The sequence below is a fragment of the Girardinichthys multiradiatus genome, chromosome 20 (assembly GCF_021462225.1).
Source record: "Girardinichthys multiradiatus isolate DD_20200921_A chromosome 20, DD_fGirMul_XY1, whole genome shotgun sequence".
NCBI classification, from domain to species: Eukaryota; Metazoa; Chordata; class Actinopteri; order Cyprinodontiformes; family Goodeidae; genus Girardinichthys; species Girardinichthys multiradiatus.
The window spans coordinates 31,188,256-31,202,981 of record NC_061812.1 but is presented as its reverse complement, the minus strand read 5'-3'; the positions used below and the strand labels follow the sequence as shown (position 1 = coordinate 31,202,981).

The 14,726-nt window shown below is 42.3% G+C and overlaps 1 protein-coding gene and 1 long non-coding RNA gene across 2 annotated transcripts; one reads left to right on the top strand and one right to left on the bottom strand.

Moving 5' to 3' along the window:
* Positions 1–5,303: 5,303 nt before the first annotated feature.
* zgc:113307 (uncharacterized protein LOC553753 homolog) lies at positions 5,304–11,728 on the bottom strand. Its single transcript, XM_047348198.1, has 5 exons — positions 11,571–11,728; positions 9,722–10,053; positions 8,849–9,173; positions 8,324–8,641; positions 5,304–6,169 (listed from the first exon to the last, which is right to left on the bottom strand). The coding sequence occupies exons 2-5, from the start codon at positions 10,025–10,027 to the stop codon at positions 6,018–6,020; spliced, it is 1,101 nt and encodes a 366-aa protein (XP_047204154.1). The 5' UTR covers positions 10,028–10,053; positions 11,571–11,728; the 3' UTR covers positions 5,304–6,017.
* A 1,817-nt stretch (positions 11,729–13,545) lies between these two features.
* LOC124856339 lies at positions 13,546–14,107 on the top strand. The gene is made up of 2 exons (XR_007035305.1): positions 13,546–13,951; positions 14,050–14,107. It is a non-coding gene; the product is annotated as an uncharacterized LOC124856339 (long non-coding RNA).
* Positions 14,108–14,726: the final 619 nt, after the last annotated feature.

Below are 14,726 nucleotides of genomic sequence, written 5' to 3'. Positions count from 1 at the left end.
AGGATTGAGGAGATCCTCAAAGTACTCCTTCCACCGCCCAATAATGTCCCCAGTCGAGATTAGCAGCCTCCCACTCACATGGTAAACAGTGTTAGCGAAGCACTGCTTCCCCCTCCTGAGGCGCCGGATGGTTTGCCAGAATCGCTTCGAGGCCAACTAGTAGTCCTTCTCAATGGCCTCACCAAACTTCTCCCAGGCCCAGGTTTTTGCCTCTGCCGCAGCCTGGGCCGCGGCAAGCTTGGCCTCACGGTACCCATCAGCCGCCTCAGGAGTCCCACAAGCCAACCACAGCTGATAGGACTCCTTCTTCGGCTTGGCAGCGTCCCTTACTGCCCATGTCCACCACCGGGTTCGGGTATTGCCGCCGCGACAGGCACCGCAGACCTTACAGCCGCAGCTACGGGCAGCAGCATCGACAATAAATGCGGAGAACATGGTCTACTCGGACTCTATGTCTCCAACATCCCCCGGAATCTGGTCAAAGCTCTCCCGGAGGTGGGAGTTGAATACGTCCCTGGCCGAGGGCTCTGCCAGACCTTCTCAGCAGACCCAGCAGACCATAAAAAACCCGATTACAGTTTGCAAATGCACTCAAGGACAAAGTCCTTAACTTTTGGTGGCATGTCCTGGGGTCTCATGAAACTGAAGTTGAAGTGTTTTGCAATAATGATCATCAATATGTTAGGGAGAAAACAGAGAAGCTTCCAATCTCAAGAACTCTATCCAAGCTGTGAAGTACAAGGGTGACATTATAATGTTGTTTGGCTTTTGTGCTGCAGGAGGATTGCACAAAATAGATTGCATCATGGGGAAAGAAATGTATGGAAAAATACTGAAGCTTAAACCATCAGCTTGGGCACAAATGGGACTTCCAATGGACAATAAACCAAAACATTCCACCAAACTAGTTATAAAGTGGCTTAAGTACAAAAAAGGCATTATTTTGGAGTTACCATCACAAAGCTCTGGTCTAAGTCCCATAGAAAATATATCAGCTGAGCTTAAAAGGTGTGTGAGCAAATCTCTCATCATTTTGGCCTTTAGCAAGTAGAAATATTTTTGACAACTGACCTAAAACACAGAGACGTTTAGTCTGATTTATTGTCAGACAGTGAAAACAGGCTATGTGTCTTTTTATACAATATAAGGCCTCTGGACTCACAGCCTGCTGCCAGGCCTCTGGACTCACAGCCTGCTGCCAAGCTACAGGACCCAGAGTCCAGAGAGGGGTTCAATGGAGAGCCGCCTCTCATCCTAGCTCCTGAGTTTCCTGAGGGGTCCGAGGTCGGACCGCCTCTCATCCTAGTTCCTGAGTTTCCTGAGGGGTCCGAGGACGGACCGCCTCTCATCCTAGTTCCTGAGTTTCCTCAGGGGTCAGAGGATGGACCGCCTCTCATCCTAGTTCCTGAGTTTCCTGAGGGGTCCGAGGACGGACCGCCTCTCATCCTAGTTCCTGAGTTTCCTGAGGGGTCTGAGGACGGACCGCCTCAAATCTTGGCTCTAGGACCCACTGACTGTGCTCCTGCGCAGTCTGACACCACAACTGACTCAGGGCCAGACACACCACAGCCTGACCCAGGATCAGACACGCCACAGCTAGACACACCAGAGCCTGACTCTTTGCCTGACACACCAGGGCCTGAATCTTTGCCTGACACACCAGAGCCCGACTCTTTGCCTGACACACCACAGCCCGACTCTTTGCCTGACACACCACAGCCCGACTCTTTGCCTGACACAGCACAGCCCGACTCTTTGCCTGACACACCACAGCCCGACTCTTTGCCTGACACACCACAGCCCGACTCTTTGCCTGACACACCACAGCCCGACTATGTAATGACTCTAAGCCTGGGTCCACGCTGGACGCCAGGTTCAAGTCTTCAGGGTTTCTGCCTGGGTCCAAGCTGGACGCCAGGTTCAAGTCTCTGAGGATCTCGCCACGTCACACACCGCCTGACTCCTCGCTTCGTGGGCTTCCCGGGCATCTCTGCTGCCGGCCTCCAGGCAGCCTGCATCCTCGCCGCAGACCTCTGAAGGCCTCACTTCTTGGGTTCCTCTGGCCACGTCGCCGAACTCCTGACCTTCAGCTTCTTCGTTGCTGGCTTCTCCACCGCTGGCCTCCGGATCATCGGCCTCTTCGCTGGCTATGTCGCTGCAGGCCTCTAGAACACCGGCTTCTTCGCCGCTGGCTTCGACGCTGCCGGCCTCCGGATTGTCGGCCTCTTCGCTGGCTACATCGCCGCAGACCTCCGGATCGTCGGCCTCTCCGCTGGCTACATCGCCGCAGACCTCCGGATTGTCGGCCTCTCCGCTGGCTACATCGCCGCAGACCTCCGGATCGTCGGCCTCTTCGCTGGTTACTTTGCCGCAGGTCTCCACGGCTTCACCGCCGACCGATCAGAACTCTGTGGTGCAGGTCCGGTCGCCTGCCTGAACTCTGTGCCTGCTGGGGACGACCTCCCGGTCGCCCGCCTGAACTCTGTGCCTGCTGGGGACGACCTCCTGGTCGCCCGCCTGAACTCTGTGCCTGTTGGGGACGACCTCCTGGCCTGAACTCTGTTTTTTGTTTCTGGCCCTCCTTCCGAGGCCTACTGGTCACCCGCCTGAACTCTGTTTTTTGTTTCTCAGTCACTCAGTTTGGTGACTCATGGCTCTGCTCAGACTTAAACTGCTCCTTCACCTTTTAATGAAAAACACAATGTCTTTAGCTTTATTGTCACTGGCTGACACCCAAATAGTGTACATTGCATGTTGTTTGATTTAACCTTCTCTTTTATAATAGATTGTCTTTAAAATAATTTCCTCTACTCCTAATTTATGTTGCAAATGAAATCCTGTTTGAAATTATGTGACTTATTTAATTAATGCTGAATACAACAACAAAACATAAACATTTTCATATTCTGCGAGAATATTTTGGATGGACATTTCCATAACTGTGGATTTGAATCTGATCCCATTTACGTAATGTCTGAGCAGCGGTAAGTTTTGGAGTGTGTCATAACAGTAGCTCTGACTGAAATCTAGGAGGAAAACAAAACCTATGAAGGGTAGGAAATTTGTCATTTGAAGTAAACTGTATCTGACCTTTACAGACAGTCTGCTACCAAAGGAATAAAAAAAAAAGAGAGGAAAAGCTTATGATACACAGTTTCATAAAAGATGTCTGTCCAATGACTTCCACTGAAGAGAAAAAACATCAGCTCTCTTTGCATGTTTGTTATGTAAAACTGGCAGCTATTAACATTGAGCCATCCAAGCTGAAGAGGTACTTAGAAACCAAGTGTCTCTTCTGCTGTGAGAAAAATGTAACCTTCTTTAAAACAGGGCGAGATCTTAACTTGTGAGAGAAAGATCAGTTAAACAGTGTATATGTGTCAGATAAGATGGAGCTGACATGTAGAAACAATACGGTAATGTCAAATTTAAAGCTCCTTGCCAGACTTTCATGAAAAAAAAACCATCAAAATAACTTTAGATATAGTTTAGTGGCTATAGAACATGTCACGGTCAGGTTTTTTTTTTAATGTGTTTTGCTATTTGGTGTAAATCATTATTGAATGTTTACCCTCTCAAAATCAAGTTTCCACACCCTCATGCCTCTGATGACTTCACAGAAAGCATAAGGTAACTGATCAGCTCTTTTGAGCGCTTCTCTTTTTAATCATATTCCTCTGTATAATGAGCCTAAACCTACCAGCTACCAGTACCAAGAAACTATCAGTAAGATCATTGTAGATCTAAATTGGTTTTCCACATTTGCCCTATTAAAAGAAAGGAGCATAATTTGCTAATTTATTTGGTTTGATTGTTTTCTATTTTCAGGCTGCACGGTGGTGCATTTGGTAGCACTGTTGCCTTGCAGCAAGAAGGTCCTGGGCTCGACTTTCTGCACGGAGTTTGCATGTTCTCCCTGTGCATGTGTGGGTTCTCACTGGGTACTCTGGTCCAAAGACATGCCTGTTAGGTGAATTGGTCTCTCTAAATTGCCCTTGGTTGTGAATGAGTGTGTGCATGGTTGTTTGTGTGTTGCCCTGTGATGCACTGGCGATCTGTCCAGGTTGTACCCCGCCTCTTGGCCATAGACTGCTGGAGATAGGCAGCAGCTTCCCCGCGACCCATTATGGAAGAAGCGGTAGAAAATGACTGACTGTTTTCTATTTTCATGCTGTGCAATGAAGGGTTTTGAGTAAACATTAATGCATGTTTGACTTCCTATTTCATGAGAAATTAAAATTAAAGCAAGAAAAAATCAGTAATAAAAGACTAATACTGTTTACGTTTTCCATTTGCAGAAAATGTTAAACCAGTGAAAACCATTGCATTTACGGAGACTGTAGGTGGTGATTAGTCTTTTACAAAAAGCAAAACATGCTTCCCCCCTTTAATAATGGGGGAGCAGTTGCTACATTATTGGGGAACCTCTGACCATCACCATCATTCCGCTTAACACCAGAGGTAACAAGTAAAAAAGAAATCTCATTCAAATTATTCATATTACTGACAGATTTAGATTAAAAATTATTTTTGTTTAACCAGTAAGCTTGATTCAGATAGTAAATGACATGGGCATTCAAACAAATAAAACTAATCAATTTATTAAAAGAGTGTTGTTTTTATTTGCATTTGTCAAAAACAATTTAGACTCTCCTCAGTAGTCACTGAAAAGCAATCTAACCCTTCATATCATTGCTGAGCTTGAGGTTGGAAGGCCCCTCTGCCATCACCCTAATCTTTAGTTCCCTCCAGACTCAGCCTGGGTTGCTCCAAAACATGAACTTTGCGGACAGACAGAACAAAACACGTTGCTAAGAATAAAAGATGACTTCAAAATGGAATTGGCCAGGGCTTAACTATAAATTCAGACCAGTACCGCTGTACTGGTAAACCATGTTACTGTTTAATGTGATACAAGCAAATCATGGTATCTACTCATTTAAAAGTGGAGAATGAAAAGTGAGAGTCCTCTGGTGAAAAACTAAAAACCCCTAAACCATGTCCATCATGGCTTAGGGGACTCATCAGAGTCAGTCACAGGCTCCAACATTTAAGGCTGAACCCACGTGTAGCTCAACTGCAACCTGAATGCTTCAGAATCCGTCAAAATCAATCCAGTAGTCACTCGTCAATCATAATGTTTACTAAAAACAGTTGATCAGCTTGATTATTTGCCTCTTGTAGAATCAGCTGTTTTTGCCGCAAATGTACATTTTTATCTTGTAATTTCTAAAATTTCAGTTTTATGAAATTCAAAGCTGTGTTTTATTGTCAGTCGTGGAAAGAAACACACCACTGGACAGCACCTTTTGTACTTTTATTGTGAGATACATTGTTTACACTGAACATACAGCTTTGTTTTTTCTGTTTTGAAATGTTGGTATCATTTTGACTTTGAACAAGTTAAAATCCTTAGTTCAATCCTTGTCTATTAATATGGATTTAAATGAGCTTTCAGATGATTAATTATGCCATCTAAGAGTTTGTTTCCCTTACTGTAGACTGTTTCTGTCATATTCTAATTTTAATATTTCTGGTAAAATACTCATCACATGACAATTCATTCATCTCTGTGGGGTCTATATGTGACTGGCTTGTTGTTCGAAACCCTTACAGCCAGAGCACATGAGTCGGTATATTCAGAGTTTTCCAATGCTTTTATCCAGTAACACAACACAGATGTCTAACCTTGCAGTCACAGACCTTGTATAGAAATTGGATTGTAATAATATGAGTAATGTTATAATTATCAGTTTTTGCATGATCCTAAAACAACATTGGCGAGCTAAATTTAATTTTTGGCCTCTTTTAAAGGTTTGTTTTACATGAAATGACTCAACTTGTTCTAAATAGTCAAGACAGCATAAATCACAGCTCTCTGATTTTAGACTTTAATGTAAAGATCACACATGATGAACTAGACAACAAAAAGCTAAGGTTTAGTCGTGTTTTTCTTTGTAGCACCGGTTGGAGTTGGAGGAGTACATGCTGTACTCGTGTTTAACTGCTTCTCAGAGTCAGATGTAGATTCTTTGAAGCACTCTGAGACAGTAAACCCAGTCAGGGGGCAGCTGGTGGTATGTCATTTTATTTCCATCCAGCCGTAGGATTTTCATCCTGGAGTAGGACAGAGACCCCACCTCTCTGCAGAAACTAGTCACGTTGAACTCTGTGGAGAACAGACAGCATTATTTAGATGGAGATACACTGCAGTGTTTCTTTTTCATATGTGACTTCCTACTGGAGCAACTCAGACACATAATGGAATTTGTCTATCCAAAATAGCTTGCTGCAGTCTGATCCTCCACTCAGAGTCTGCATTTCCCATTAGAGGTCTCACAGGTGCAGAGGTAAGAGCAGAGGTAGTGGAAACTGCTAAACCCCTTTTTTTTAACCCACTGCAAACTTCTCCCAGCCCACACTTTTGGCTTCAGTTAGAAAGAACTGTGGTAGCTATTAAGGTATTAGACAGTGAAGTGAACCTATTGCTGTTTTTCTACGTATTGTCTGTCTCATTAGAATAGTCCCCGAGTTCTTTGCTAGAGCAGATTAAAAAACAAGAGCACATTTTATTTTGGCAGATCCCCATTAATCAGCTATGCAACCCCTGCTTTTGCAGTGCCTTGCTAAAGTATCCATACTTTTGAACTTTTCCACATTTTGTCACGTTACTACCACAAATTTCACTGTATTTTTTTGGAATTCTAAGTGATACAGCAAAAAAAAAGTAGTGTACCATTGTGACGTGGTAGGAAATGAATCCATTGGTTAATGTTAATCTATGTCTCATTTTTGTTTCAAATATAATAGTTGTTAGTGCAGGGTCCAGGTTGTCAACAGGAGAATCCAGCGAGGACTGGATCAAAATAGAGAGTATGAATGTAATGAACAGGTGAGTTAACCAATGTTAAACAGCTGTAGGGGCAACTGTGGAACGGTGGCTAAAGGATATGAAACAACAAGGATAATTGAGGAAACACTGGAACCAGGAAAACAACAATGAAACTGAGCAGACCTAAAGAGACAAAAGAACTCAGGAAAAGGTGTTAAAGTGAAAATAGGACCCAAACAAAGCACATGACATACCTAGAGTACATAACAAAACATATGATGAAGTCCTAACAATTGTGACATTAGTCACAATTACAGCTTCAAGTCTTTAATATGTCTCAACAATATTTGCAGATCTAAAGATTGAAATTTCTGCCTATATTTCTTTTGCCAAGTAGCCCAAACGCAATCAGATTAGACGGGGAGTTTCTGTAACATCCGTTTTCAAGTCTTGCCAAATATTCCCAACTGGATTTAGGTCTGGACAGTTAAACACACAAACCCTAAATCAAAGCACATTATTCTGTTTTGATTTAATGTTTTCCATAGTTTAGAAACGTCCCGCTGGAAGATGACCCTTTGCCCGCTTTTGCAGCCTCCAACGTGATCTTTCCAATATGGCCAATATTTAGCTCCATCTTTCTATCAAATTGCTTTCCTGTCTCTGCTCAAGAAAAGAAAAGCAACCCCACAGCATGATTCTGCCAACACCATGTGACACTGTGGAGAAAGTGTTTTCAGGGTATTGTGAGTTCTAATGGGGACAGGTGGACTATACCTACATATTAGGTGACTTCTGAAGGCACAGGTTTTTATTCAGGGTCTGAATAGATATACAGCCACCACAGTTTTTAAAATTTTATTTGTAAAGTTAAAAAAAAACAGGTATCCCTTTTCCTCTTCCTTACAATTATGACTGCTTTAGGTTGTCTTTCCCAATAAAGAGGACTATATGAAAAGTTCATGGGGTTATGAATACTGTCTCAAGGCACTGCAGGTGGGTCTTATGAGGCACTGTTTAGCGCCTGGAGAGTCCTGCAGCATCATATCTGCTGAAGTGATAGGGAGCAGAAAGGCTAACAAAGAGCAACAATGAGACTAAAGATGGGAGCAGCTTCAGCTTCTGCACCATCTGGCGCTCCCTCCTCTCAATCTGTTCCAGATGTTCTCATACCACTCTCCCTGCTCCTAACCTAGTTTCTCCACATCCAATCAGCTGATATTCAGTCAGTTTTCTCCCATTCTCCACCCTCCTCTCATGTCTTTTCCCCTCTTCTGAAGTGGCTCACCGTCTTGCTATGCAGTCCAACTCCTCCCATGTCCATATACAGCATTGGGGCCTTGCCATGTTTAAATAAGGCTTAGACTGGGAACATTTTTTGTTACATTTTGTCCTTCTTTCAATCACAGCTCTAATCAAAGCCTCTGTATTAATATTGCATCTGTGTATTTGTGTGTATATGCATGCTTCCTCAATGAGTTATTACATCACCTTGAATTCTATTGGCCTCCAGGTAGAGGTACTGCAGGGTTGTTGGAACTGTGGGGATGGTGGTCAGTTGGTTGTAAGAGAGGTCCAGCTCCACCAGGCTGGAGTGGTTAAAGGCTTGTGGGTGGATGCCTTCGCTCTGCAGACCGCAGTGGCTGAGACGCAGATACTTCAGGTTGTGAAAGCCCTCAAAACTGCCCTCATGCAGTCCAGAGAAGGAGTTGTTGGACAAATAGAGCTGCTGGACGGAGGGAGGTAAATGCTTGGGGACAGCTGAAAACAAATTTCCACTGACGTCCAGCAGATTCAGTCCAACCAAACCTTTAAGAAGATAGGAGAACATCTTCACACACATGCAACAGTTAATTGAGACCAATGTGATTGGTTATAGCAATGGGAGATAAGAGCAGGTTAAAAATAAATGGACTTCATTAATAATAACTCCCAGCTGGGACAAGTCTGTTTCCCTTGCAGATGTAAGAGGTCAATAGGAATATATGAAGAACAAGAACCAACAAATTATATTACCTTTGACGTCATCCCCTGTCATGGTTTGCAGTCTGTTTCCCTGTAGTAACAGCAGCGTCAGATTTTGCAGGTTCTGGAAAGCTCCTGTGCTGATGCTGCTGATTTGGTTGTTGGCCAGTCGCAGCTGTTTGAGTCCGGCTGGTAGACCACCAGGCACTGAAGTCAGGTAGTTGCGGTTTGCAAAAAAGTAGCGCAGTTGTGTCTGGTTCTGCAGAGAGGTCAGTTCCAGTTTGTCACTCTTGAGCTGGTTGTTGTCAATGATTAGCCAACGCAGGTTGGTTAAATTAGCCAGGGCGGAGTAGGACAGGGATGAGATGTTGTTCCCCTGGGAACAAAAACAATTCAACCCCTGATATAGTTGAAAATGTGAAAATGAACATGGTTGCATTGTGACTCCAATGATAAGCATTATTGCCTTGCAGATCTTTCTATACTGAGCTTGAATGTTCCTTTCTTTCTCTTTGCCTAATTCAAAACTTGCAAAAACATTCCCTTACTCCCAGGACCCTAACAGGATTAACCTGTGGAAAGCCTGTTAATCCTGCCAAGGAGCAGTATGTATTCCACTGTTGATGTGTCTTGTAATATCAATAAATAAAATATCTATCTATCTATCTATCTATCTATCTATCTATCTATCTATCTATCTATCTATCTATCTATCTATCTATCTATCTATCTATCTATCTATCTATCTATCTATCTATCTATCTATCTATCTATCTATCTATCTATCTATCTATCTATCTATCTATCTATCTATCTATCTATCTATCTATCTATCTATCTATCTATCTATCTATCTATCTATCTATCTATCTATCTATCTATCTCTCAAAAATAACCTAATCTCTGTGTTTGTGGTTGTTCTACCTGTAAAAACAAGTACTGGGTTCTTTGTGGCAGCCCCTCAGGGATGTTTTCAAGGGCTCTGTGGTCACAGTAGAGGGACGTTTCCCACTGGATGGGGCAGTCACACTGCTCTGGACAGGTCTGGGGGTTGTTAGCCCGAAACCAGGCCGGGTCCATCCGTCCCTGCAGACTTAAAACACTGGGCTCACCCAGCAGCCGGTTAATCCATAGAGGAATGCCTCCATAGTCCATGTCAGTGACTAATATGGCCCAGGCAGCATCAAGACCACACAACAGAACCAACACACCACAGAACAGGAGAGCCATGGAGCCAGAAGATGAGACTCACAATTCTGCCAATGAATAAAAAATGAAAATTACGATTTATGTGTTTATTCTGGGGATAATGGTGAAAGTCTAAAAAAAGTAGGTTCAATGACATCAGTTTCTTGGCCAAATCAGTAAATAATTTTAAAACAATCCTGGAGGCCAGTTTCCAGTGTGAGCAGCAATAGCATGGTGCAGTATTCAGATAGGGTATGGGGGCACACTTTGGGCACTTTTCAGTTAGCTGTGGGACCAGTTTTATTGATGTCAAGCTAGTGTCAAAGCATCACTGTTGTTACAAGAATTAATGTTATGGTGTGATGGAAAACACATCACATCACCCAGAACACACTATTTCCACACTATTCACTATTTCTACAGTGATACATGGTCGTGGCAGCATCATGCTGTGGGAATGTATTTCTTCACCAGCAACAGGGAAGCTGCTCAGAGTTCATTAGAATAAATCTAGGGGAATCATGGAAAAAAAAAGCTGACAAAGGTTTCAAAAGCCTTGAGAATGAGTCAGAAATACATATTCCATTAGAACAACCCTAAATTTAAAGCAAGAGCTAAACCATAATCATGTGTCAAAGTGGCCAACTCAAAGTCCAAATCAAATGAATAATTTGCTACAAGACTTTAAAAATTAATAATCACAGGTGCTTTCCATTCAATTTGACCGAGCTTGAGCTGTTTTGGAAAGAAACCGCTCTGAAAGAATGGGCAAACATCTCAGTCCTTAGATGTGCAAAGCTGGCAGAGAAACACCTCTAAAATAGCACAGCTGTTATTGCAGAGAAAAGTGGAGTTATGGGTAATAATGTTTAACTATCACAATAAATCTCAACAACACACATTGAAAGTTGAGCTTGTAATGTGACAAAATGTGAAAAAGTCTGGGAAAGTCTGGAAAAACACTGAGTTCTGTTCATTTCAAGTAAGATACCGACTGCTCACAGAATCCTTATTCAATGCATCCAAACATTGCCCTTAACACCAGTTAACAAATGATACAATTTTCACATCTAGAATATTATTAAACAACAAGCACACATTTTCACATAGAGTTGCAAGTCCGATTTTGCAGTCCAATTTTTCAACAAATGTTATTCATCTGAAGACTTGGCATTTTTGAGAAAATTTCTTTATGTAAAAAACTGAAAAGATTGAAACTTAGTGTTATTGGTTTGTGTTCCAGTACGCATAGTTTCTTCAGCATGCAACATCTACTAAGGGGAATTAGTGCAATAATTTCCTTCTTGCATGGATGGTTACAGTAACGTCTGTTCCACATAAGTGTTCCACACGCAAAGAGGTCTGATATAGCTGTGATTTGCAGGAAAGGTTTGAATCATCAGGAACTTGATTAACGTGTTTGCACGTGCTTCTTTGCGGTGCAACGAGTACTCAGAATGTTGTCAAGACTTTACTGTAATGAAATGAGCATGCATTGTAGTAGTGATTATTTCCAGCTTGGCCAGCCTTGCACAAAGAGGAAACTGAGGCAGACTAGAAAAAATACAACCTAAGTGTCACTTACCTGTTTGATCAGTAGCTACACAGCAGAGACAGGTTATCTTCAGTCCTCACTAAAGCCCTTGAGAGATGTATGTGTGTGAGAGTGTGGGTTTGTGTGTGTGTGTGTGTTTTCAAGCTTCCAGTGGTGTTTGCCCACTGTCTTTGCAGTCCTTCTTTTCAAACACTGCCCACATCCCAGACACCAGACCTCCTCTATAATGTTCACTCACTTAGGTTTTCCTTTCCCACTTCCGCAACTGTTAAACTCACATTAATGGTGTCAACGTCTTGGCTTGCTTTATGTAGATGCACAGAAATACACAAAAAGCCTTATCAGTTCAGAAAGTCATCATTGTCAAGTTAATGTTAGTTGTTAAAGAAATAGGGGAAAAGGGCGATTTTAATAAGCACCTAATATTTCTCTCTGAGTGTGTGTGTGTCTGTGTGTGTGAATGGGGTGTACAGTATGTGTTCTTGCCTGGAGGCACAGAAGCCACAGAGTACCTGGGGAGCCAAAGAGACCATTCTGTGTGTATGTGTTTTACTGCATGGTCTGGGCAAGTGTGTGTTAAAGGAAAAACCTCCTTGCAAACATCTGTGCAAAAGTGAGCAAAATGGTTCCAGATTATTTTCACTCCATAATCCTGGAGAGTGTTTTAAAGAAAGTAGTTATTGGGGAAAAAAACAGCGCCCTCTAGAAAAACCATTGAAAATTACACTCACGAGACTTTTTAATTTCATCATTATTGGAGAAAAGGCAAGGGTGGGTATTAGGTTCATGTCATATGATAACATTAAATTAAGTTTTACTGTGTTTACACAAAACAGTGTAAAAAATGATTTAACTGATTTAACAGAACAGCAGCAGTCACTCTATTACTGCACAAAATAAAAGAGCATCTTGATTATAATAATAATATATTCTATATTAATAAATTAATGATAATTATCTAGAATATTTGTGGGCTGCAACGTGGCACAATTGTAAGCATCATTGCTTTACAGCAGGAAGGTTCTAATGTACAGGTTTTTTTAAGTGCTGTCTGCATGTTCTCACCATACAAGCATGGGTAATTTCATGGTGCTCTGGCTTCCCCTCACAGTCAAAAGCATGACAGTTAGGTTAGTTGGTGTCCTTAGGTGTGAGCATGTGTGTCCATGGTTGTTTGTCCTATGTGCCTCTGTGTTGCCCTGTGATGGACTGGTGACCTGTCCAGGGTGTACCCCTCTGTACACCTCTCGGCCAATGGCAGCTGGAGCTCACACCAGCACCCCAACCGCAAAGCTAAATACAGGGCTATCCTGGAAATAAATCTGTTGGAGGCTGGAGTTCACCTTTAAACAGGATGGTCAGCCTAAACAAACAGCCAGAGTACCAATTCATGTCTCAATCTAATCGAGTCATACAGATCCCAAGTCAAGTATATACACAATTGATCCTAGTTATCAAACAGTGCAATCAACTTCAGTTTGTAATTAAAATTGATTACATCTAGTCAGTGACCCTCTCCAGGAAGGTGTCATAGCTAAACACACTGCCAGGCCAGATGTAGCTTCTAGGAGAGAACATAGAATTAAAAGCTGAAATAACATCAAATAATGCAAAATTGGTCATTATGACCTCCAGCAGTCTAAGCTGTATCAAACACGGCACTGAGATCTAACAGAACAAGTACAGACATTATCTGAGAACATGAGAATAAAATAAGTGACTTTTACCAGGGCTGTTTCAGTGCTATGATGAGCTCTGAAACCTGACTTAAACTAATCACACAGATCATTACTGTGTAAATGCTCACACTGTCAGGATCTGGGGTTGTGTGTGTTTGTGTTTTTGTGCTTGCCACATGTGCTCATTCTCAGGTGGTGCTGGAGCTCTCAGGTGTGCTGGGTGACAGGTGCGACTTGTTTCACTGATTACCATGAGGAGTACTTAAGCAGGAGGCTGCCACCACTTCAATGCGAGAGTGTTTTGCCATGCTGGTACAAATTCTAGCCACACTCCAAGTTATGCTTTGTACTTCAACCTCGTTTAACTGTGTTTTTTGCTCCTCTGCAGATTTTGAAAGCCTAAGCTTTGGATCTATGTCACTGAGTTTTCTGGACTACGTTTCTGAAAGTTACTCTGGATGATCAAGCCTGTCTTCGTTCTGAGGATTCCTATCCTGTGATCTACCTTCGTTTGGATTCGCATCAAGCTGGCAGCTTCCTGTCCTCTTCATCTCCTGAGCCAAGCCACAAGCGTACCCTGTCCACCCTCCAATGTTATCCAGCGCACATCGAACTTGTTTATGGTAACCTGAGCTCCACAGAACAGCACCAAGTGAACTCTCTACGGATGTACCTGCTTAAGACCAGGATCATGAATCTCATTCCCCCTGGCGACCTGACTATCATAACTCAGTAAGCCGATCTCAGTATCAAAATAACTATTTGCTCTTAGTTTCGTTTTTCCCTCCGTTACCCGCACTCATCCATTCTCTTAACTTCTCTCCTTGCAGTGAGAGATTTCGTCCGTTTCGTTCCTGACTATATCTTCAATAAACAATCTTTATTTTACTTCCTCCTCCTGAGTGTTCTCTGTATGTGGGTCCGAGCTATTTCAAACATAATGGCACACACACTTGATTAGCCACTATTTTCTCAAAAAATTATTAGATAAGAGTGGAAGATTAGCTAAAAGTTTGTAATTTATTAACTTTTGATCAAGAGAAGGTTTCTTACGTAAGGTTACAGCAACCTTAAAAGACTGTAGAACATATCCATTTACTGAGGATATATTAATCATATCTAAAATGGGTGGTGATCAAAGGGAACACTTCATTAAATAATTTGGCTGTGATTGGGTCCAACATTAAGGATTCAGATGAGGCTAATATTAACCAGAAAGTTCAATTGGATCAAAACAGTCCAAACACAGATCAGGTTCTACAGTTACATTTAATGCTGTCTTACTGAGGATGAAGTATCCAGATTCAGGAGGATGCCAATTTAATTTTGAATAGAATGGATTTTATAAAGAATCCCATAAAGTCATTACTGCTGAGAGTTAGTAGGAGGGCAAACATTGGCTAAGGAGTTGTCACAATCAAAGCTAGGTTTTACTTTAAACTAGGATTTGGGCAGATATGTGTTAATATCTACATTTGAAGTGTCAGATATTTAATTTTACATGATG

Bases quoted from the DNA above. Each gene is read 5' to 3' on its own strand.
- zgc:113307 (XM_047348198.1), bottom strand. From the start codon at position 10,027: ATGGCTCTCCTGTTCTGTGGTGTGTTGGTTCTGTTGTGTGGTCTTGAT. The intron at 8,642-8,848 runs GTAATATAATTT...ATCTTCTTAAAG, and splicing joins GACAGGGGATGACGTCAAAG to GTTTGGTTGGACTGAATCTG. The intron at 6,170-8,323 runs GTGATGTAATAA...TGTTCTCCACAG, and splicing joins GGAGGCCAATAGAATTCAAG to AGTTCAACGTGACTAGTTTC.